General features: G+C 41.4%; 3 protein-coding genes across 5 annotated transcripts; all 3 read left to right on the top strand.

The window, feature by feature from the left end:
• The first annotated feature begins 1495 nt into the window (after positions 1–1495).
• LOC148886211 (uncharacterized) lies at positions 1496–9383 on the top strand. 2 transcript variants are annotated; one of them, XM_089017603.1, is made up of 8 exons: positions 1496–1593; positions 1981–2165; positions 2269–4549; positions 6253–6281; positions 6407–6565; positions 6658–6724; positions 6816–6920; positions 7582–9383. In XM_089017603.1, exons 2-8 carry the CDS (start codon positions 2020–2022, stop codon positions 8383–8385), a joined length of 3591 nt encoding a protein of 1196 aa, XP_088873729.1. In that variant the 5' UTR covers positions 1496–1593; positions 1981–2019; the 3' UTR covers positions 8386–9383. The 2 variants fall into 2 exon arrangements, with proteins under 2 accessions (XP_088873729.1, XP_088873730.1); XM_089017604.1 differs by having other exon boundaries at positions 1587–1709.
• A 2295-nt stretch (positions 9384–11678) lies between these two features.
• Positions 11679–15774, top strand: rom1a (retinal outer segment membrane protein 1a). 2 transcript variants are annotated; one of them, XM_089016921.1, is made up of 5 exons: positions 11679–11878; positions 12724–12959; positions 13624–14054; positions 14138–14384; positions 14485–15774. In XM_089016921.1, the coding sequence occupies exons 2-5, from the start codon at positions 12810–12812 to the stop codon at positions 14698–14700; spliced, it is 1044 nt and encodes a 347-aa protein (XP_088873047.1). In that variant the 5' UTR covers positions 11679–11878; positions 12724–12809; the 3' UTR covers positions 14701–15774. The 2 variants fall into 2 exon arrangements, with proteins under 2 accessions (XP_088873047.1, XP_088873046.1); XM_089016920.1 differs by lacking the exon at positions 11679–11878 and adding an exon at positions 12352–12512 and having other exon boundaries at positions 14485–15773.
• Positions 15775–16853: 1079 nt separating this feature from the next.
• frmd8 (FERM domain containing 8) lies at positions 16854–24301 on the top strand. Its single transcript, XM_089017469.1, has 11 exons — positions 16854–17209; positions 18027–18124; positions 18209–18376; positions 19041–19142; positions 20452–20510; positions 20622–20788; positions 22021–22233; positions 22319–22442; positions 22520–22669; positions 23015–23243; positions 23323–24301. Exons 2-11 carry the CDS (start codon positions 18034–18036, stop codon positions 23433–23435), a joined length of 1416 nt encoding a protein of 471 aa, XP_088873595.1. The 5' UTR covers positions 16854–17209; positions 18027–18033; the 3' UTR covers positions 23436–24301.
• Positions 24302–24411: the final 110 nt, after the last annotated feature.

Here is a 24411-nt window from a genome sequence, read left to right as displayed (position 1 = left end):
TTAATCATTGACTTTGAACCTGTTTGATACTGATTTTTTTTTGTTAATTAATTTATCTGTACATATGAAATGGATGTTTGTCTCCCGATAATCTACCATATCCAGAATGTTGCATCTTGGGCTACTGTCAGAGATATTTGCTGGGTCACTTTGAACAAAGGCTCAAACACAGGAAGATTGTCTTTTACTGTGAGCAGGGGGTGCAATTTTCATGAAGCCACTTTGTGTGCCCTTCTCGACTGACACCTGACCTCTGCAGCCCCTGTCAAGCTTTTTATTGAAAGTACTTGCGAATTCAAGGGACATATTAGTAAAACGCTCCCTTTTTGATTTGAATACCACATCCCATGGACACCCCTCCAAGTGGTCCTTTGGTACAAGCACCAAAATCCATAAACCAACAGAACATAGACATTTTAATGAGTGGCCTTTCTATGAACTGATAGATGTGTAACCTCGCTAATGATAGCTTCTTGTGCAGGAGTGTACCAAATACTCCCTTTCACCCAGGGTTAGGTAGATCTCTGACTCAAGGATGACAGTTTAACAGGTTCTCTCTGTTCGCCTCAAACTGACCCCAGATTCTCTGTGCTCCATTGTATACTTCCCCTTTAGTCATGTGTGTTCGGCCAAGCAAGCAGTCCACAAGATGAAACTTTTAAGTGTGATAACTTCTATTCTGTTTATTTGCTATCAGCTATGCATTTGATAATATGAAGCATTGACTCATGCCGTTTTGTGGTTTGACTTTAGGAATACCAGCCACGGCTCATTGGGAATGTTGACAAGTACGTCATATTTGCGCCACATGGGTTCTTTTGTTTAGCTCTTCCAATTTTCCATTGCATTGCAAACTGTTACTAGAGGTACAAGAGGTTTTCACATTGATATCGAGTGGATCTGAGCCATGTTCCATTGATGCAGGGAAAGGTGTCGTTGGCGGTGGTTATTAATATACTTTATGCAGGGTGACAAAGAACACATATTTGTTCTGTCTGTCACAAGGCTTGTGATAAATTTATTTTTGCTTTTTCTTAACACTGCAGTTTTAATTAATACTGCGTTTTATGGTTCGGTTGTTATATTGGAGTTCAATGTGTTTCTCACTAACTTTGAGTGTTAGATTGGCCATTGCACTGACATAATAGGGGCATCCAGATCAATAGGTTGCCACATTCATACAGTAAGCATTGCTGTTTGCAGTCTTTCTTCTCCCATGATGCTATATTCTCTGCCTAAACATCGTCTTGACATCCAAACAGTGATGTTAATGTATTGTGGGTGTGCTTTGTTTCTATTTTACTTTATTTTATTTAGTTTGTCTCGCAGATAACCAATTTTTTTCATTCGGTGTTACTAAAGCGCACCTCTAGCCTCACAAGTGACCCATGTCATTGGGTGACACTATTGAATTGTGTGTGTGTGTGTGTGTGTGTGTGTGTGTGTGTGTGTGTGTGTGTGGGGGTGGGGGGGGGGGTTGTTACACATGCTTCACTGTCCAAATGGAAAGAGAATGACATACAATGTCATTCAGCTTCTGGCAAGTATCAGTCAACATCTCTATGCGCTTCATCCTGGTGGCTGCTTAAGACTGTAAGTAAACATTGTAGATGTGTGAATTAATCTTTTGATTAAGTTGAGTGAAGAGAACAAATTGATTCATCTCAGGACACCATGACTGCTTTGCAATTGAATCGTTATATGAACAGGTGAATTCATCTTCACTCTCTCTGTTATTTATTTGAATCTGAGTTGTTGGCATGTATAGTGTTTGCAAAATATTTTCTTGTGTTTCCTATGATGTTTGTAAATTTGTGGAGAGCAAAAAATGTTGAATATTTATTCTGCAAAAGAGTGATGTTTATAAATTTGTGGAAGGCAAATATATTTTTGAATATAAAAAAATGTTGAAGATAGAATTCTTTTCAATTTTAGTAAATGTCTTCCACCCGACAACTAATAATTTCACCTTTCTATCAGGCTAACGGACAAATTTTAGGTAGGAAAAAAAAGAGAGAAATGTGTGATCCTCAAGAGAAAATCAAAAACAAAAAACCAGATGCCCAATCTAAAAAAGTGAAGCACAACCATCACTCCAAACAAAACCACCGTCATCTGCATCACCATCCGCAGACGTTCCATCAGTCACATGAAAATGACCAAGAGTGAGTAAATTACACTACACACAGTCCACACTCTGCTATGAATTTTTAAGTAAACAATGCATTTATTTCATAATATTATAACAAATTTCTATTTTTGAAATAGCACTCACTCAACAGCGGAAGACAGCTTGCTCAGCGATCACCTCCCTCATCATCGACATCATTCTCATCGTTATCGCCACAGGCCAAACCATGGCCAGTTCTCCCTTTCCGAAACTTCTTTCACTTCATCATATGATTCGTCTTCATCCACTTTTTCCTCTTCATCAGCAACGGCGTCTTCTTCTTTGGGGTCTTCATCATCCAACTCCTCTACCTCGGCATCATCCTCGAGTCTGTCTTCCCAGAACAGCAGTGAGGGTTCCGACAGATTCCTCCTTAGGAGACCTCAGTATTCCCAGTCTTGTACAAATATTTGTGAAAAATACATAGAAGAAGGAGAAGACACAGCACCTTTGATTGGTAGCAGGGGTCATATAGGTAAACAGAAACAGGATGAAGGAAAGTCTTCTCACAACGGCACCAAGTTAGGCACCCAGAAGAAGACATATGACAGTGCAAGTTTCCGCAAATCCAAATCAATGGAGGCCCTCACTTGCCCCCCAGAAAAAGAGAAGCACGCAAATGAGGAAGAACAGGAGAAGAAAAGAAATGAAATCAGAAAGAATTTAATGAAGGAGAAAATGAAGTTCTCCGCCTTCCTTAATGAGATCACTCGACAAGTGCTCAGCCCAATGAGACTCACCACGCTGGGCGTCACAGATGCTCAAAAACCAAGCAGCACAGAACCCACCTCTGTTCGATCCAGTAAGTCTGAGATCAGCACAGACAGGAGCCGACAACAGAGGAGTCGGCCTGTCAGCGCCGACTCTGTTGATTCTCGCCGTTGTTCTCATGCTCATCTTTCAAAGTTGAAATCATCCCACCACCGCCGTAGTCACCGCTCTCCGGAATCACCGGATCATATACAAGTTAGGCCCAAGAGTTGCACGGACATAAGCTGTTCGTCAAGACATCCATCATGGTCTCAAACTGCAGAACATTGCTCGCGATCACCATGTTGTAAACGGCACCGCCGTCGGAAGCAAGAAGACCATATTCAACATCATGGCGCCCGACACAGCCTGAGTTATCACAGACACAACAGCAGCAAAAGTCCTCATCACCCCCGTAAATGCTACAGTCCTGTCTTTCATTCCAATCATGGAGATTCCGACAGTTCCAGTTATCGTCATGACAGACGTTCTCTCCGCAATCACCGTGAGGGCAACCACGACGGAGGCTGCTACAGCAGTTTATCTCATCCCCGTCGCACTGACTACCATGACCCGATGATTTACCAGCAGGATGAACTCCACTCCCACTATCACCGTGGATACTACAACCATGGTAATGTTCCTCGTCACGGAGGTCATCACTCTCCCTCGCATCATTGTGAAGAGCACCACAACCGAGCTTCCGCTCATCAAATTCACAATCGCTCATCGCAGCACCACAAAGATCATCACTATAGCAGTCATCTAATTACAAAACGCCCCACTACACCACGTCACGGAAACCAAGCCCAAAGCTGTGACCAAAGCGATAAACCAAACTCAAAACATTGCCATGGCGACCACCGTGGCCTTGTTCAGCATTACAGTTTAAAGGACCAACACCACCACAGTGTTCCTCACGGTGATCACCCGAATCGTCACCATGGAGATCACCACAGTGAGAACCATCAGCACAAACAAAGTGTCCGTGGAGATGGAGGATATGGTCCTCCCCAGAGACTCCAACAGGGTCAATTTGGAGACCATCATAGTGACCAACATCATCAACATGGAAGCCACCAAAAGCCCAACCCTCATCATCAACATGGCGATCAACATGGCGACCACCACAAGGACGTGCACCAACCTGATGACGGAAAGAGACAGATTTCCTATCAAGACCGCCGCTATGGAGTTCACCACAGTCCAAGCCGTCTCCATTGCCGTGGAGACAAACACAGTCCAAACCACGATGAAAACCACAGTAATTTGCATCAACATGGTCATGTAGAAGAACAAAGTTCAAGGCATCAGCACCAGCGCAGAGACCATCAGAGTTCAAATGGCAAAAACAATAGCAGATATCACCGTCAGCATCACCAGGGTGACCACAAAAGTCCAAATAGTCATGAGGGCCACCATAGTCGCACCCATGACCCAAATCTCCATGGGGATCCAAGTCATCATGAGCCACATGAAAACAAACACCTCTCCAAAAATGAACAGGAGGACAAGCACAATGACATGAATAGCGAATCTGCTGTCAGTTTGCTTCCACACCAGAAGATTACCAACCCCTCCGGTCATGATGAGGAACAAACTGACTTCACCGGCCCAACAATACCGCAAGTATGCCGCCAACATCTTCTAAAACTAGCGACCATGTTCGATAAAGTTGTCACCCAGGTTTCAAATGGAATTTCCAAATTCCAGTAAGTCTCCTATAATGTCACCAATCATTAACCCTTTCTGGGACAGCGCTTACAACAGTGGACATCTTATCAGTTTACCATTATTTGTGCATAAAAGGGTTAAATTCCCTTTGCGGCTGTATCCCAAAAGTCAAATCGATATTTTCCATGTTCAGCTTGCTTGATTATTGGGTGATGCAAGGGTTTGAAAAATTTCAGCCCATATTGATTTGCTCAGTGTGCATTTCATTGCTGTCACATTACACTTTATGGTTCTCCCAACTAAGGACTGTTGGTCGTCCATACAGGGACGAAATCCTTTCACGCAATGTTTATGGATGAATGACAAGAGGTGGATACTCAAGTTTATTGGAACACATTTTATCGATTGCAATTGTTTAGACGGTCACTACAGGTCGCTCAGAAAAATAGATGACCCAAAATATATTTGTAATCAAATGAACTTTCAGACTATTTAAAACTCATTCCTTCCCAAAGACATATTTAAATGTATTTTCAGACTCCACACATTCAATCCCAGCTAGTGGTAAGACTTTCGTTTGCTGACGAAGTTTCTTGGATAAGAAGCGAAACGTCCAACACCTTCAAAGAAGTACAGATGACGGCTGAAGAAACCTTTTCATCGATGGATCACTCCTTTACGACTGAGAGCTTACACAGACGCCAGCTAGTTATAGATGTCTTTAAAAAAAACCGTCTGGTATTGAATTAGTCAGTGGTGTGCTGTGGATTTCATCGCTAGTCCTTCAGTCTGAATCAATCCAGACTGAAAACATGTCCTACAAGTCCACGAGAAGGGACCATTAGCCAGGAAATAACTGACCGACCTTTCTTATTGATGTCCATTTTTTTCTTTAAAAGTCTGTCTTGAAAATGGCTTTTAAGGTGAATCTCCAACCAAATCCGTTTGTTCTTCTCCTTCAGCCATTGTGGGTTGACAAAACCGCTATTAAATCAACACAATATATTTGCTTATGCAGCTCTCTACCGACGACGTGTGCTAGCTTTGGCCAGTATGCACTTATCACCAGTGGTTCGTGATACTATGTGACTGAATCATAGCCAATCATAGTTTGCAAAAACACAGATGTAGACCAGCACCTTCAAGAAGGCGTTGGAACCCTTATTGGGTTGCCAACTCAAAATCTGATTGGTTGGAGCAACAGCTTGATCGACACATTTGATGCGACAGGGCCTACAAAACTGTTTGTTAAGGCATTCCAGGTAGATTTCTGCCCTTGGTAACAAATGATGGCTGGAATGTGATTGATTAAATGCTTAAATACGAAAACTCACATCTGGAAGCAATGCAACAGTGGAAAAGTCATGAAAGGAATCTGAAAAGCAATTTGGAATTATTTAATAAGAATTCATAGACATAATATAACTAACAATAGTCGGTGATTCCGATATTTTTAGGCCAGCAGAGAAGGTTTTGCAGACCTTGATGGTCCACCACTGGAATTAGTTAAATGATATTGGATTATGTATAATCTCTCACAAAACTCTGATTGGGAATCAATAATTAATTGACAGTTCTTTACTTCTCCCACTTCTTATAAGCGCGTATTTTGAGCGATGTCCTTCTGAGTGTATTCCTCCTTCTTCTCTTCAATTCAGGAACCCACACATGACATGGACAAGATTATGTAAGTGTTGCAAATCAGCTTGGTGTCGCTAAGTGTAAGCATTTGGACAAGCTAGTGAATGAGAGATCACACAAATGTGCCAATAATTTGTACGTTTTCTTCATCTCTCTCGTTTCCCCTTCAAGTATCCTGCCGGAAGATCACAAAGATCTTCAACAGAGTTTTTTGAAGTCAGCAGTTAACATGGAGTGCTTTGGAGAATTTTTAAACAGCCACAAGCTTTTGGAAGATGAGCTGCAGAGGACTCGTGTGGAACTGTGCAATCTCACGGAGAGTTTTAAAATGTAAGGAGACATTCAAATGTAAGCTTCCCGCTGATATTTGGAAATATTTGTGTAAATAAGATCTCTCTGTTTACCTTCTGTCTTGTTCTTAGACTCCATGAGAACTGTTCATCCACTCAACAAACAAATAGCATGTTGGAGCAAAAACTCAACTCTGTGGTAAATTTGCATTTTGGGGTCTTTTTTTGCCGTCTTAAATATGAATTGTCTCATGCACTTTGCCATTGTATTCATACGGCCTTTTTGACAGACAAAGAGCATGGAAGGAGAGCGTGAGAGGTTGAGTCGACGCATTTCAGCATTGACAGAACAACTGGCTGGTGCAAAATTAGCCAACAATGCGGACATATTACATGTAAGATCTAAAAGACTTTAGTGGACATAATGAAGGGGGAAAATGCAGCTCATCCATCGATGCAGTATTTCTATGTTTTTATTTGTTGTTATTTCTAATTTTAATGTCTAACCGTAATTAAGTCAGATTTTGCCTTGGTAAATTTGGTACACATGCACAATATAATGACTACAGAAAGCAATGTATGGGACTATATTCAGAAAACCTTTCATACAGACTGTCTGAGAACGATCAATAAATACATTTCATACCACTTATCTTCAGCATTGCAGTGGAGCTGAAATGCCCATAACACAAAGCAGACTCTCAATTAAATGTTATCTCTTCAACAATTATATTTTTAGGATTGAAGCTCGCGGGGATGTCGGAACATGACTGTGTGATATTAAAGAGGCGCATCAATCTTGACTGATTTGGTTCTATGAGAGCTGGCAAATTGTCCCCATACTTTGTCTGATATTCTAAAATATTTGTGTGCTCTCACTACTGCAAACTGTACCATACTAAACATTTTAATACTCTGATGACAATTTCATCATCATCCTCATAAAGGCAGAATTCAAATGTGGCATGTGTTTTGGAAATCGCTATATTGTCTATGTGTTGAAATGCTTCCTTTGCTTCTTTTTTTTCTTTTTTGCTTCCTTGCTCTCATTTTCAGGTGACTTCTGCGCTAGAGATAACCAATGACCATTTTCATCCGGATGATGCCATCAGTCAAGTGATGCTCCCTCTGGCGCCTCCTCCAGTCCAATTCATGGATAGCCAAAACTATGAAAAGGTCAATGCCGCAGGGCAGGAACAATGCCTTGGTTCAGTTCCTGAGGAGGAAGAGTCAGACTGGTCAGAATTTGGGGAAGAGATCCCACGATTCATCCTGACAGGCTCAAACAGAAGTCAAGCATGGATGGACAGGGAAAGAAACCCTGACAAAGATGAGTCAAGTGGTGAGGAAATTGTCAGATTTCAATCTCCCAGACCTCTGCAGGTACCTCATTTCCAGTTTACCATCCACAATGAGATTATACCTGCCCCACCAGACAATTCTTGCCTTTCAAGTATGACAGGTGAGAACACATTTCGGATCACCGCCAGTCAGAACCTCAGCTCGACCATGCTAGTCAGATCAGCGAGCTTGGAGGAAATCCCTCTTGCTTGCCATCAAATGCCAAAGGAGCTGAGAGACACGAATGCCATGATGGACCTCCACCACCCGGGAGATGAAGCTATTGACGATATGGATAATGTGATCATTCATCATTGGAGAACAAACAACAAAAGGGACGGAAGCTCATCGGAGGTCGATAGCGCTCCGTGCAGTCTGCAGTATGTCGAACAGATGCTCAACCAGTTCATGTGTGAGCATCAGCACAGTGAAGAAATATCTCAGGGCAGGTCGGAAATGCACGCCTGGACAGGAGGGATAGCAGAGGAAGTGTTAGGAGAGGAGCAAACACAATTATGATCCCCAAAAATTGCCTCCTTAGCTCAAATACAAGTTGAAGTTTACCTTCAACACCCGCACAGTAAGAACAAGCAATATATAAGAATTGGAAAAATTATAATGCTCAATTTGGTTTGCACTGACAACTCTGAGATTAATGTAATTCCCAGTTATGCAATGTATCAAGTTGAAAAAAATCTATTTGAACCAGATTTACTGAATCTCTAAACTGAGCATTAAGACAAAAGGATGTGCAATATTCCCAATTAATATGCAGTTTACCTTAACTCGGTTGTTCCTTTCCAATCCATTTAGCAGAATTGAGAATATGAATATGGCCTATTTGCTTTGTTGGAACCCCATTGTTTTTTCAATGTAGAATTAATGTCTAGAGAAAATGGGATCATTGCCTTTGAAAGTGAAGCATCCGTCCATCTTTTTACAAATCCGCTGATCCATTCTTGAGTTGAAGTGTGCTCGGCTTTATACTAGCCATCTTTGGGCAGCTGAACTGGTTGTCAGCCAATCACAGGGGATACACAAACAAATAACCATTCACGTTCACAATCATGCAGGGAGATAATTTAAAGTGTTCCCTTAACCCGCCTGGCAAGTTTTGGGAATTTGGGAGAAAACCCACACAAGCAGAGGGAGAACATACAAGTCGGCCGGCGCTCGAAATCCAACCCTGGACCTCTGCACTCGGAGGTGGACATGCGAACCCGACAGATAGTGAAGCATTCTGCTAAAATATCTGAAAGACGCTTGTAAATAAGTAGTCCAATTGTGATGTTAAATGAGATTTAGAAGCAGGATGAGCATTTTGTTCAGTATGTTGTATTTTTGTCGTTATTGCGTATAAATGAAATCTGAAGAAATGAACATTTTCCTCTGTCATAGTACCAATAGCAAACTTGTCCGAAAAAATATGCACCACATAGGTCATCTGCTCTGGCCATGTAATTAAAGTAATCAAATACTGTACCACAAATAAAGACACTATTAAACATTGATTTGGAATGTGATGGACAAGTGATGTGCCTTTTTGTTTTTATTTTATTTTGTAGCTTTCAACCATCCTCTGTGAACAGATTCAAATCCCTCTAATGTTGGTTGTTACTGTCAGCTCTGTAATCGATTAATGAGAGGAAAAGAACAGCCTCTTTCCAAATGTCAGCTGCAGTACAACAAGCCCCCCTATGCCTGCACGGGTCCGTCAGGTATTGACAGTGGCGGTCCGTGCATGTCACTCCTAGGCCTTCAGTAGTGCTACGTCTGAATCAATCTGCTGTGAGTGTGGTGTGATATTACTACACGTCCACTAGAGGGTATCGTTGGCCAGGAAATAACTACTGACTCGAAGAAACTTAAAAGATACTGTCATTAAACTGTTCGGGTTTTTCCTATGAATGTGTGTATTTATGATAACCTCACAAAATTCCAATAACATTGCAAGTTCCTGGGAATCACAGTCTCCCAGGACATGAAGTGGGAGGTCAACACCAACTCTATCCTAAAAAAGGCCCAACAGAGAATGTACTTCCTGAGGCTGCTAAAGAAGCATGGCCTGCCAGAGGAGGTGCTGCAACATTTCTACACGGCTGTCATCGAATCCATCCTGTGTTCTTCCATCACCGTTTGGTTCTGGGCCGCCACAAAAATGGACAAAATCTGACTTCAACGGACAGTTGGGCAGGAAAAAAAAATCATTGGCACCGCCCTCCCCACTCTTGAGGACTTGCACACTGCAAGACTCCAAACTAGGGTGCGGAAAATCCTACTGGACCCTCCGCACCCTGCCCACCACCTTTTCCAGCTACTCCCCTCAGGCAGGCGCTACCGATCCATGCGCACCAAATCCAGCAGACATTTAAACAGCTTCTTTCAGCTAGGATGAAAGGAAAAGTGTATAAAACAGTGGTGAGACCAGCCATGATGTTTGGACTGGAGACAGAAGAAAAGACAGGAAGCAGAGGTGGAGGTAGCAGAGCTGAAGATGTTGAGGATTTCTTTGGGAGTGACCAGGTTGGATAGAATCAGGAATGAGTACATTAGAGCGACAACTCATATTAGAGGCTTTGGAGAGAAAGTCAGAGAGGCCAGACTGAGATGGTTTGGACATGTCCAGAGGAAAGAGAGTGACTATATCGGTAGAAGGATGCTGAGCCTTGAACTGCCAGGCAGGAGACTGAGAGGAAGACCGAAGAGGAGGTTTATGGATGTGGTCAAAGAGGACATGAAGGTAGCTGGTGTGAGAGAAGAGGATGCACAAAACCGGGATAGATGGAGGACATTGATTCGCTGTGGCGACCCCTGAAGGGAAATGCCGAAAGGAAAAGACGATTTAAACAGCTTCTTCCCCCAAGCCATTAACTATTTGAACAGTAGCCCAAATGGAATTGTATAGTGCCTCTTTGCAATTTTTTTGCTGATGATACTAGTGCAGCGTGTTCGACCGGAAACAAATTCCTTGTGTGTTCTACATACTTGGCAATAAATATGATTCTGATTCTGATGATTCTGATATTTGTGTTAGGTTTGGAGCTGTCCAACCTTAATGATGTCCATCTATTCTTGAAAAGTCCGTATTGAAAATGTCTTTAACAGTTGTGATATCATGAGAGGCTAGCTCTCAGCGGGACGGGACAAGAAGTGCAATGGACGACAGGTTTGGATACAAACAAAAGGTTTTAATCAAGGGTTCCAGGGGGAATTCACAAGCAACAAGGGTTTGAATAGTGTCTCTTCCAATGCTTGTCAAAATAAAGTCTCTTCTGATACTTAAATCCAACTAAAGTCTCTTCTGCTCCTTAAATCCAAATAAAGTCTCTTTTGAGGTAAAAACTGAAGACGGGGTTCTTTACAAGAGTCTTGACGTCCTTGTTATGTAGCCTAGCCACCTTAGCTAGGTTCAAATCCAGTGTCCAGTCATGTGGTCCCAACTGGCAATGAGTTCCACGCGGCAATCAACTTCTCCACAGAGTACAGCAATCGAGCTTGTCTTTCCCCAAGCTCCACACTCAGAGGCTCTCTGCCTTAAGAGCCCTGCTTTCCAATCAAGCCCTGATCAGCCGCAGGTGTGTGGTTTGAATTGCTGTCTTCCACCAGCTGGGGCCAAGACTCTCTCTGGGTGGAGCCATCTTAGGGGGATGTATTTCCCCTCCAGTACACAGCCTCTCGTGACATCACACAGTATATATGCAACCAAATCCATTTCTTCTCCTCTTTCAGACATTGTGTGTTGACAAAACAGCTATTAAATCAAAACAACAATGTATTTGCTTATGTAGTTTGCTACAGATACAGTGTGCTCTCTGGCCAGTGTGCTCTTATCACTAGCGGCTAGTGACTAGCCAATCGTGTGACTCGCCAATCATAGTTTGCGAAAACTCTTACGTTTCCAGCGCTTTCCAGCAGGCTTTGGGTTGCCAACTCGAACTCAGATTGGTTAAAGCAACAGTATTATCGACATCGATGCTCCAGGAGCCGCAGGACTGATTGTGAAGGTGTACAGGTAGATTTCTGACCGTGGTAACAAATGATGGCTGAAATGTGATTGGTTAAATGCTTAAATACGAAAACACACATATTGAAGCAGCGCAACAGGGGAAAAGTAATGAAAGAAAGACAATTTGGAATTATTTCATAAGAATTCCTGAACAAAATATAATTAACATTAGTCTGTGATTCAGATATTTTTAGGCCAGCAAAGAAGGCCTTGCAGGCCCTGATGGCCCACCACTGGGTATTGATAAGAGATATTCTGATTTTTTTTTTATGCACACAATTGTGTCAATTCCTGTTCCTGAAATGATTACTCTCTCAACCAATCAGACGAGATTTCAGAAGGCTTCATTCTTCAGTACAGTACACTGTGCATTTTGTCACGTAATGGCTCATTGTATCCATCAGTGTCTTCTGTTCTCAAATCCACTTTGTCGTCTTTGTCCTCCCTCTGAGTATGATGGATGCTGAGCAGACAATAGCCTGGATTCCCTGACAAGTTTAATAGGATAGCCAGGCATTAGCATTAAGATGCTCCCGGCATTCAGGTTTGCCAAATCCACTGTGTGGCACTCTGGGAGCTCCACAGTGGTCAATGCTTATTTGTGGACTTTTTTTCAGCACTTTTTGGCCAAACAATTAAGGTGAATTTGAATGTTTAATGCTTGTAAATTGTGTTGCAGCATTTTAGAAATGTATCCTTCCTCCAAGATTTCACACAAATGTCTTATTTTTGAATCTGGTTGATCTTAGTTTGTTCTTACATCAGTTGTGTTGCTCTTGCAGTTGCCTGTTTTTAACTTGCAGATTTCAATCTCACTGTTGTCTGTTTTTCTCACTCTTTTAACCACTCAGACGAGAACATCCTTGTTTCTCCGTGCTGTCGCCGTTCTCCTTCCCCTATTTCCCCCCGGTTAGACTCGGAGTGCTTGACCGCAACCATGGTTGTGATGAAGATGAAGTTCCCCTTTCAGAAAAGGGTAAAGTTGGCTCAGGGATTGTGGCTCCTCTCCTGGTGTGCCACAGTAGCCGGAGCCACCACCTTCACCCTAGGGTGTATCCTCAAGACAGAGCTACGCAGGAGGGCAGAGGTAGGCCATTTATTATTTCTGTGAGACAGTATTACACAAATACTTGTGTTTTATTGACATTTGGGCGCTTAACACGGTAAGCCGTAAACAAACACAAATGTTATGCACTTACGGTTTTTGTAAAAGTGCTAATCTCATTTAGATTAGACAAGATACCACGTGAATGTATCAGGCTGGGATAAGATTTTACCTTTATTGAGGAATTGTAACAAAAAAAGAGTGAAATGAATACAATGTCAATCAAGCTTACTTTAAATGTCACATTCAAATCTTGTCCTTCAAATATGGAGAACGGTGACCCACTTTGAATCCTTACTCATTATCTGATGAGCCAAATCCTGATCATCTTAATCACATTAATCCCCCAATATTAATAGGATCTATTTTCTCTCATCTTTGTATGTATATTTTAATTAGAGTATACTTTGCATTGCTATATTTCAAATGCACAACAGCTCAATATATGCAAACCGTCCTATAAAAATAAATGTTAACACAAAGACTATTTGACAAACATCCATGGTCTACTATAAACATTAAATATTCCAAATAAATCTAACTCAAACCAGAAATATGAACCAACATTTTTTTTAATTCATAAACTGGAGTATGGTTGCTTTTGGAGTCATGTCATTTCATTCTATTTTATGTAACTCTCGTACAGGTAATGGATAATGCAGACATCCATATAGTGCCCAACACCCTCATGATAGTTGGTCTGGCCTCCTTGGGCATCAACTACTTTGCATCAAAGATCTGTCAAGATGCCCTGGACACGGGCCGATTTCCTCGCTGGAAGACCTTTTTGAAGCCCTACTTTGCCGTCTCTTGTTTCTTCACCATCCTTATGCTGCTAGCGGTCATCATGAGCTATGCGATGAAAGGCAATCTGGAGTCTTCTCTGAAGGTGGGCTTGAAAAATGGAATCCGCTTCTACAAAGACACAGACACCCCAGGACGCTGCTTCCAGAAGCAGAATATCGATCGCTTGCAGATGGACTTTCAGTGTTGTGGAAACAATGACCACAAGGACTGGTTCGAGGTCCAGTGGGTCAGCAACCGCTACCTTGATTTCAACTCCAAAGAAGTGAAAGTGTAAGTTGTGTGGGTGTGTGTGTGAGAGAGACGCATTGCACAATGGATGAAATTGATAATCGGCATACGATTCATTTTCACAGGCGTGTCAAAAGCAATGTTGATGGACGATATTTGGTCGACGGTGTCCCATTCAGTTGCTGTAATCCCAGTTCTCCTCGACCGTGCATCCAATATCACCTCACCAACAATTCTGCTCATTATAATTATGAGTATGAAACAGAGGAACTCAACATCTACCTGCGGGGTTGCAGGGAGGCCCTGGTCAACTACTACATGGGCCTGATGAACACCATTGGGGCTGGAGTACTGTCAGTCTTCCTCTTGCAGGTATTTAGGGAGAGAAACCTGACAATAAAGCAGGCGGAGTTGGTGATTGATTGTTGTCATGCACAAAAACGATCATTTTTTATTCCTGCCTCATTCCCAGGGTTCTGTGCTGGTGAGTTTGCGCTTCCTGCAAACATCTATGGAGGCTTTAGCAGGGAAGGAGAACACAGAAATTGAGACTGAAGGATACTTACTGGAGAAAGGACTGAAGGACACCTTCAAGGAGTACTTTGACCCTGTTTTCAAGTTTCTGTTGCTGAAAAACCAGGTGCAGGAGGGCACTCCTGCAGGCACAACAGCCCCAGCTTCTTCCTAAACACTGGGGTTGGGCATGCATGTGTATATACTTTTTACAAAGGGGAATGAAATTCCATTATTTTAAGAAGGAGACGATGTGGTATGAAAATGTGACTGGGATAGATAGAATTTGTATTTCCATTGGATCAGTTAAAGTACATCAAAATGTTTCACATTCCTCTCCAAATTATACACTGTATAGTGAATCTATGCATTATCTATTGAATGCCTTGCAGCAGAATATAGACAATAAACATATTTTGCTTGTTTTGTCAACTACACAAATTGAAACATGCACCATACAACTAAAAATATACAGTACTCGTGTAAAAAAATATTTTTAATGTTTGTTTTTTTGTATTTCTTTGCATTTAAAAAAACAGACAACCACTGTAGTCAGTTTTGATCATGTTATTTGTGATTTCCTTCTGCTCTTCTCCCTCAAATATTTTTTGTTTTTCTGAGACTACAGTATACAGTACTAATCCAGGGCTCACCACACACACTTTACGCCACCAAGTAAAAATGTGACAAAAATATGACATGAATGATAAGTACAGTATACAGGTAATATTTGCCATCTAGCGGACATGCATTTAATTCTTCTGGTTGCCACTATAAATCTATGGTATGGATAGATGAATAAAGATACATACTGTAATTTATTACTCTAATATTGTAAGTACCCATTAAAGTATTTTTGTGAAGGAAAGTAGAATAATGGAGGCCGCTCAAGAATTAAAATTTGAATGTCCTCCCATTGCAATATATACAGGTAACAAATGAGTCAACTCTTATCGTGATTATACAATTGACTCATTTATTCCCGCTGTTATGCCGACAGTTATAATTCACATGTATTTAAATTTCATTTAAACTGTCCTTTTTTAAAACTATCAGACTTTTCACCCACCATTAAAGGATTAATTATGTTATCCTGTCTAGTCTCTGTAATGGAGAACAATTGGAAAAAAAGATTAAACTACTTTAGTGAAGCATTGTAAGCCATTAAGAGTTTCTTCTAACGTGGCACCTCTGTGCGACCTGTTAATCTCATTTGTTAATACGAAACATGCTGCCCTTGCAGTCTTCAATCATAACTGCATTACAGACCTAATTCTTTTTACTGTATGTGTTGTCATATAACATTGTACATAAAAGTTGTTACCTTTATGTACAGCAATACTGTACTCTATTAAATTAATTAATATATATATATATAATCAAAATGATTGCAACCAATTCAGGGTGTGCCCCGCCTCGTGCCCGAAGACGGCTGGGATAAGCTCCAGGACCACCCGCGACCCTAATGAGGAACAAGCGGTACGGACAATGGATGGATGGATGGAAAATGATTTGCATTTCTTAATGGAGAATAACATTCTAAATGTGGTGTATTGGGGACTCACAAATCATTCATTAAACATTTGAGTTAGGTAGTTTTCTGCCAGGGTGGCCCGGTAGTCCAGTGGTTAGCGTGTCTACCTCACAGTGGAGAGGTCATGGGTTTGATCCTGGACCTGGCCGGCCGCCCTCTGTGAAGCTTGCGTATTTACCTTTGCCTGTTTGGGTTTTCTCAGGATACTCTGGTTTTCTCTCATATTCCAAAAACATAAATGGCAGGCTGATCGAACGCTCTACATTTTCCCTAGGTATGAGTTCAAGTGTGAGTGTGGATGGTTGTCTTGGTCTGTGTTCCCTGAGATTGGCTGGCAACCGGTTCAGTGTGTCCCCTTCCTACTACCCGATGATGGTTGGGACAGGCGCCATTACTCTGTGCGACCCTTGTGGAGATATACCAGATAATAAAATGAAAGAATTAATGATTTTTTTTTTGCAACACTGCACACTCAGCTTCCTCTGACATGTTTTTGGGGGGATGTATGTGTGTTATCTGGTTTCGAGGGGGTAATTGGAATCAGAGTATGATTAATACGAAATATACATCCAAAAAAAACGTCAAATATACAAATTAAACTTTGAATACGATTATAATACAATTTGGTGTATTATGTTTATTATATTGTGCAACTGTGTGTATTTCCACTTTGACTCCGTCTTGCTGTAAGACTATATCGGTTTGCTTTATCTGTCTGCACAATTATAGCTGCAATGACGTCAGCTTCGTGTGGTATATGACGTCAACCTCCCGGAAGCGTCCTGACTCTATTTTCGATTCGTCATTTCCGAACCAATTTAGTGTACGTTTGAATCATTCCATTTAGCCGCACTGTATTGCGTTTACTTCGGGTTAGGATGAGACGCGTTCTGTTAAAAATAGTTTTGAACACGATTTTTGGCGAATGAACGACGCTGTCACGCCCAATAGTGAGCCGTTCAGACAAAAAACGATTCGTTCGCCACTCGCGCTCGGTAACAATCGTGCTTGTCCGGAAAGCTAGTTTTTGACAAGCTGTCTGCGAGGTAGTAAATCAGTGCGATGCAAAAGGATCTAATGATTTAAGATAACTTACTTCATGCCAACATACCACAAAGGAGTGTAGCAACAACTACTCTCAAATTGACAGGTTGGTCCGACTATTACTCTTCTAACACTTCCAGTTGAGGCGGCATGCTAACATCATTAACGCTAATAGTTTTATTGTTCTTTTTTAACTCTAAGACCGACCAGATAAGTGAAAGTTATTGTAATAACACGAACAGACTGTTTTATACTCTCTTGGCACCTCTTTTAGAAACCTTATATTGATTGAATCTGAATGATTCATCCTTGAACAATTGTCTGACCGTGTATGGACATACTCGGTAGAATTCGTTTCCCAATGTTTATCTAGTTATCCATTGTTGCTGGCCTTAAATAACGGCGCACAAGATAGCTGGAAGCATTACGGCGATGAACTAAGTCTCGTGGAATCCCCTGTTGATGGGCAGAAGAACACTGACACATTGACAATGAATATACGAAAAATCCACGTCAACAAGATATTACTCAAATGGGGTGTTTGTGCCTGTCACTATGTCGACAGTCAAAGAAATGCGAGTTAATAAATCTACAGAAAAGGCGCTTCCCTGTTTTGAAATAACGTCATCGCACAACTAATCCTCATAGTCTACATCAAGCTATTTACTGCGGTCAGGCTTGCAAAGTGTAAGTCAAGCCAGGCGCCAGAGTAATTGTTAATGTTTTGCATTTCGGTGATGTGGCGTTAGCAAGCAGTATTTTTAATTAGAGTTGGTATGACAGTATATGGAGGGACGGGGACTCTGCTGGAAGGGGGTGTCTTGACTCAAAACGTTTGAGAAACTCTGGCAGAAGCAATGCATTGATATGCACACGTTTATAGCGTGTGGAAGTGGAACCAAAGTCCTCCCTTTGTGTTTCAGATTTGTGATGGAAGGAGATGTGTGTAGTCTCCCCCCAGAGTCGTCCGATGACCACTCACAAAGAGGAAGTGTAGCTTCTTCTGCTACACTCTCCCACTGTATGAGCATTATATAAATGATCATTTGAAATACTAATCAGGAGATATATCTTGGATGCGTTTTAACTGTTTTTTCCCTTCCAGCTCAAGATGTGCTCATATACCTGTTTGGTGACAGCGCAGTACACTTATCGGTAGAAGGGCTCGGCAATGTTACTGTGCAGGAGTTGGGTCGTTCTGTGCGAGAGGCTCTTCATATTCCTGAGTGTGCACAGGATGCCTTTGCCTTCTGGCTGTCTTCTCCCCTCCTTGGTAATAAAAACCAAGTTGCATTTCACAAATTGACATACTGTAAATGGACATCCTTGTTAACCTCTGTTCTCGTTTTATTTTACATAACATCAGCCTTTTTTAAATGTTTTAATCCATCCATTTTCTGATCCATCTTATTATCACATCCCTGCTGTCTTCAGGCAATACGTGGGGGGTACCCTGAACTAGTTGCCAGCCAATTGCAGGGCACACAGTGATAAACCATCCATGTCGTAAGATGCTGTTGTGTTCAATCAGCCTGCCATGCATGTTTTTGGAACGTGGGAGGAAACCGGAGGACCCGGAGAAAACCCACCCAAGTGCAGGGTGAACATGCACGCTTCACAAAGGGAGGCCAGAGGTGGGATCAGACCTACGGCCTCTGCACTGTGAGGTTGACACGCTAACCAATAGGAAATTTTTCAGTTAGCTAAAGAACAAGAATTTTGAGACTCACTAATACAAGAGTTCTTGTAAATTCAAGTAACATTGACTTGAATAACATTTTTTGTCAATATGCGACTTATTTGAAATTACTTTTTTCATACACAAGAAGTTTACAAATACAGATGTATCCATTTATTGCAATTTTCCCCATTGTGGGACTATTAAAGGTATTCTGATTCTGATTTCTGATCTTGTGCGCCTCTGTTTTCTTCAACAGAGCTGCAGTTAAAGACAAGGCACCGACCGTACAAGGTGTGTCGCCAGTGGCAAGACTTGTTGTATCGCTTCACGGAAGCCGGAGAGGAAGAGATTTCACAAGGTGAAAGATTAAAAGCCAAAGCCTTTCTTTTTTTGTCTTGTGTACAATGTGAACATTTTTAATGTTGAAATCTTAGTCAGAATAATATATGAAATATTATCAGAAATTACATGTTTTGTCAAATGTCGTTTGATGCTCAGAATGAAAAATGAGGGTACAAGAGTGTGAGTGTGTTTCGCAATTTTTACATTCAAATATGAATGAGTGAAAAGTGACTTTAAATCTTTGTGAAAGTAGTATGACCAGTACAGATGCTACCCTACTTACAAACATTCGAGTTACGAATAACGGTACATACGAACGTGTTTGTAGTAACGTAAGTAGTATTCTCTCCAGTTGTACATGTACATATCTTTATAGAGCATCTATTTTATGTTTTTTTTTTGTTTTCTAACTGACAGCAGAAAACGTTTTTAGCATCTAAAATACCCAAAACACTCAGGCTGATATTTTTAGCCAAATGCAAAACACCAATAAAAATGACTTAAATAAGTGTGCTAAATCTGCAAAAAAATTGAGCTGCGAATTGGGCATTTTCAGAAAGACGTCTTTCCTTGCTTGAGTTATGAATACGATTCAAATAGTTCTGAGGAGGAAAGCATAAATGTTTGCAATCGATTAAAGACGTTCTTCCAGGTCATTTTGAGGCATCACGACTGATGTGTAGCGTCCCAGAAAATGCAGAAGATGGCACCAGAGCTCCGTTGGAGATGGGCTGATTCGTCTGCTTGGAATTTGTGTCAGCGAATATCAAATAGTTGTCTTGGTGCAACACACAACGATTCACCATCGTGTTATTTATGTGTTTTCCTTCTAATTTCGCCATCAACGCGGCTCAACACGAAGTTTTCAGACCAAACAAAGTACCGCAAAATGCATTGTGTGTCGCTTTCTCGGTCAGGGGTGTTCCCCTCCGTGACGTCAGGACTCGTCACCAACTCAAAAACAAGTCTTCCTGAATATTCAGCGCGAGTCTTAAAACGCAAAATATAGCTATATGCGGTGGAATCTTTGTAAAATAAGATCAGTAGAAGTCATTTGAAGTGATTTTACAAATTATGGACACAACTTGTCCGGAGGCGTCGGTTGTCCTTTAAATATACTCATAAACATTAAACATACTTATATAAGCCATAAACATACATCGCATACAAAATATAGCACTGAAGCAACTTATGAATGAATTCACCTTACGAACGACCGTTCGGAACGTATCTTGTTCGTAAGTTGGGGAGCGTCTGTATCCAATTTACTTAGCAATATCACCTCATATTCATGAACTCAAAGGTTTCTCCTTTACTCTCTTCAGATGAGCCTTGCCTTCAGTATCGTCGGAATGTGTTTTACCCCAAATTTAAAGAGCTCCAGGTACTTATTGGTCTTTATCCATAGGAAAGGATGTGTCTGGAGGGGCACATTTGCATGTGTTTTTTTTTTTTTTATTAAAGTCAATGTGTATATCAATATCATATTCTACAGATTGACGATGAAGGAGTGCTGCGACTTTTATATGAAGAAGCCAAGCACAATATCATCACTGGACGATACCCCTGCGATCCTGAACACTGGGCCTCTCTTGGAGGCTTATCTCTTGCTCTTGATGAAGGGACAGGCCTGGAAAAGCAAAAATTAACTTCTACTCTACGGTAAGTAAAGGATCATGAGTTATTAGAAGCCAACAAATGTTTTCAGGCTTTTCTGCTGCGATTTTTTTTTTTTTTCCCAATTCATAAAAGTCCACCTCACACTTGCATTTGAATGGTCTAATCTCCTGTCCCTCAAGGCAGATCATGTACATCCATCTGTTTCAGGTCGCCAGTAAGGTCTGGGGTACACTCTGCAACTTGCCTCTCGCACTTGATGAGAGCAGTTTGTGTAAGCTCCACCTTAAAAGAAGCCGATTGACCCGTTTTGTAGATATTCTGTATTATAATGATATTGAGAGATACAAATATCAATTTAAAAAGTCAAGTATTGTTGTGAAAAAAATCATGTTCCTGTACTTTATGGGTACAGATGGATCATTCGACATGCACAATGGTCATTTTTATCATGAAATATCAACTGATAAGACACGATATGGTATTTGGTCGATGATGTATATACTGTATATAATTTTTGTACTGGTATCTGCAACATGATGATGCAGGAATTTGTCAAGGCTGTTTCAGTGCTAACGGACGGTCGGCCGCTCATGAAAATTAATTACAGAGCCTGCACATTCCCTTGGGCCCCGTGATGGAAATTCATAGGCATTTAGCATAAAGGCCAACATTTTTTTGTGTGACGAGGATGGTTTGCCTTTTTTGTGCACTCACCACCGCACCACTTCTCTCTTTTATACAAATTCCATGATGATCTTTTTTCCACACAGTCATGCTTTCTGAGGGTGGGATTGAGGCACTTTAATATTAGGGGCCTGACATCACTTTAGCCCAGGAATATTGTGATTTATTTGTGTTTTTAACTCATTCACTATCAGACGTGCAAAAATGTATCCACTCTAGTGCCAGGGTTATTGTAATTTTCACTCAAATTGCATAATATTGCGATTTAGGACTACATAAACATTCAATGCAGCATAGGAAACCTTAGACTCTCTTATTTCATCGGAAAGAAATAGTTAATTCCTAAGTTATATGGGTCTGAAGTAATATGTGGTGCAAGTGGAGGATGCTGTACAAAAGGCAAATGCTGCCCCCTCGTGGTAGGGAAAAACATTGCCAGTGGTCTGACCAGCGCTACCACAGACTAAAATACTATTCGTCTTATGTTTGTGAGGAGTACCTTTTTTTGGACAGAGTGCCTGGAGCAACGCTGGTTAGTTCAAATACAGCTAAATAGTGTTTTACCATTGACTGCATTTGGCTATCCACAGAGAGAAGAAGCTGTCTTCTTTCCTACCGGCACATGTGGCCCTGGGGAGTGGAGGTTTATTCGCCACGTTGCGAGGGAAGTCAAGCCGTCAAGCAGGGTTGGAGCAGAGTCTTTTGGAAGAGTACAAAAAGATCACCATATCTGGAGAATTTCAGCAAGATTCAGAGTTTATACAGCAGTACCTGAGAACATGCCACTCTCTTCCTTATTATGGGTACGGGTTCCGTTCATTAAAAACGGGAAAAAAATGTCAGAGAAAAATCTCAGAGAATTGACAACTTTAGAAACTCTTCAAACAGGTGTGCTTTTTTTGATGGGGAGATTGACAAACCTGCACAAGGAATCCTACAGAGGGTGAAACGCAAAGCTGTCGCTGTCGGTATCTCGCTGGAAGGAGTTTATGTCATGGACGTCAAGGAGAAAGTGGGTACTCTTTGTTTGTCAGTTTCCATTTCCCCTCCGTAACACTGACTCGTCTTCTTGGAAATATGTCGCTGCAGCATGTGCTTCTCGGCCTGCGCTTCTGTGAGCTTTCCTGGGACCACAGCTACCCAGAGGAGGAAGGGGACTCACACATTCTATGGCTTGAGTTTGATGGCGACGAAGATGGAACTCCGGTTAACAAGTTGCTGAAAATTTACTCCAAACAAGTGAGTTCATTAATTTTGTCCAGGTCCGCCATTATTTTATGGCCTGTCGAATTTCCAGACTTCAATCAGTGTTGAACGTACTGATGGATGTCAAACAAAGGCATAAGACAAACAGACCCATGTTAAAAAAAACAAAAAATATATATTTTTGATGTTTTGTTTTTCTAAATGTGCTCGTTTTTAAAACGTGTGGGCAGTGCAGCGTACTGATTAGTGCTGGTGAAGTCATTATCGATCTCTTACATCCTCCTTTTGGGTGTTGATTCATGACATATAGGTGATGCATTCAAGGGCCACACAAAATGAAGGCTGAGCTGATCTGTATGTTGCACATCTGTTGGTCAGGCGGAGCTCATGAGTGGCTTCATCGAGTTTTGCATGGAACTTCGCTCAGTGTCTGAGGGAGGAACTGCAGCAGAGATCGATGGCGAGTCAAGTCGGGCACAACAGGCCTCTGGCAAACTTGACGAGGACAAGCATGGACGCGGCGGGCGGCGTGGGATGTTGCGTCGGCAGAGCAGCGTCGTGTGCAGCCGGGTCCATTCGCTTAATACCATCAACTACGTTGACAATGGTGTGTCTTCTTCCTTGATCAAGTCATCATCCCAAGAGTTAATTCAACTTTTGTCTCTTCTCTTTGTTTGTCTCTCCAGGAAAAGAAATCAAATGCTTAAAACCCAAAAGAGCTGCATCCTTTTTCACGCGACAGACGTCTGCGCCTATGTACTCTTCTGTGCAAGTGACCGAAGGCTCAGAGCAGGGTTAAGATTCTCAAGCTGCAGCACTGCAACCTACTCACAAGGACCAAAATGGACCATTTAAAAAAGACGTTTCTAACACTGGACCAAGTGAGGGATATTATGATGACCATATTTATCTTCTGATGTATATATTTTGCATACATGTTAATGTGAACACACAAGTGACTTGTGTGTATTTGAGGATCGCAATTGCTGACAATAGCTTGAAATACAAAAGAAAAGCTTTGTTGAAATAACTGCTCCTGGTGACTGTCACGTGAACCTCAAACTCTACAGGGTTCATGAGCAACATTCAAAAACCTGTCTTCGGTGTAACAGCTGACTTTGCTACCCTTGATAACCTGAGGAACTAATAACCACCACAGCTGTGCCTATTATGATCGTTTATCCTTTCAAATTTCAGGAAACATCCTTTCAAGTCCCTAATTTGCTTCTTTTTAGAGGTCAGTGCCTTGTTCCAGAAGGTCAGCTAGGATACAATAGTATAGGGATGATTCATTCACTACAGTGGGTGATCAATGTTTGCCACTCTGTGATGCAATCAACAGCAGGTGACATTCTCAGATGCAAAAGGGCAAGTTGACTAAACATTTAAACTGAACACTTGCTTCATCGTGTCTTTTCATTTCAAGAAAAAAAATGCAACAAACTAATTGAACTAAGCTTTTATGTGTGCCTTGCGTAAAACTGCTCAAAGGAACTGATATACTATGAAGAAATACAGCAAACAACAAAACCTCACTTTTTCGGCATCAAATTATACATCAATCTTCTTTTCCGGGCAACCAACTCCAGAATTGTACTTTTCTATGCTTGCATTGTTTGCTATGTCATGTATCCAACCTGTCACGATTAAATGTGTTCTTACTGATTTGATGCACGTCCCATTGTAGACTAGGAATTCCAATGCAGTTAGGCATGAAAATTTTTGACAGCCACACAATTTTCACAAGTTGGGGTCAACATGCAACCCACATTGGA

Source organism: Hippocampus bargibanti, linkage group LG16 (genome assembly GCF_051943395.1).
Source record: "Hippocampus bargibanti isolate YZ-2025 linkage group LG16, ASM5194339v1, whole genome shotgun sequence".
Taxonomy (NCBI): Eukaryota; Metazoa; Chordata; class Actinopteri; order Syngnathiformes; family Syngnathidae; genus Hippocampus; species Hippocampus bargibanti.
The sequence above is the reverse complement of the archived record's forward strand: the minus strand, read 5'-3'. Positions and strand labels throughout refer to the sequence as shown.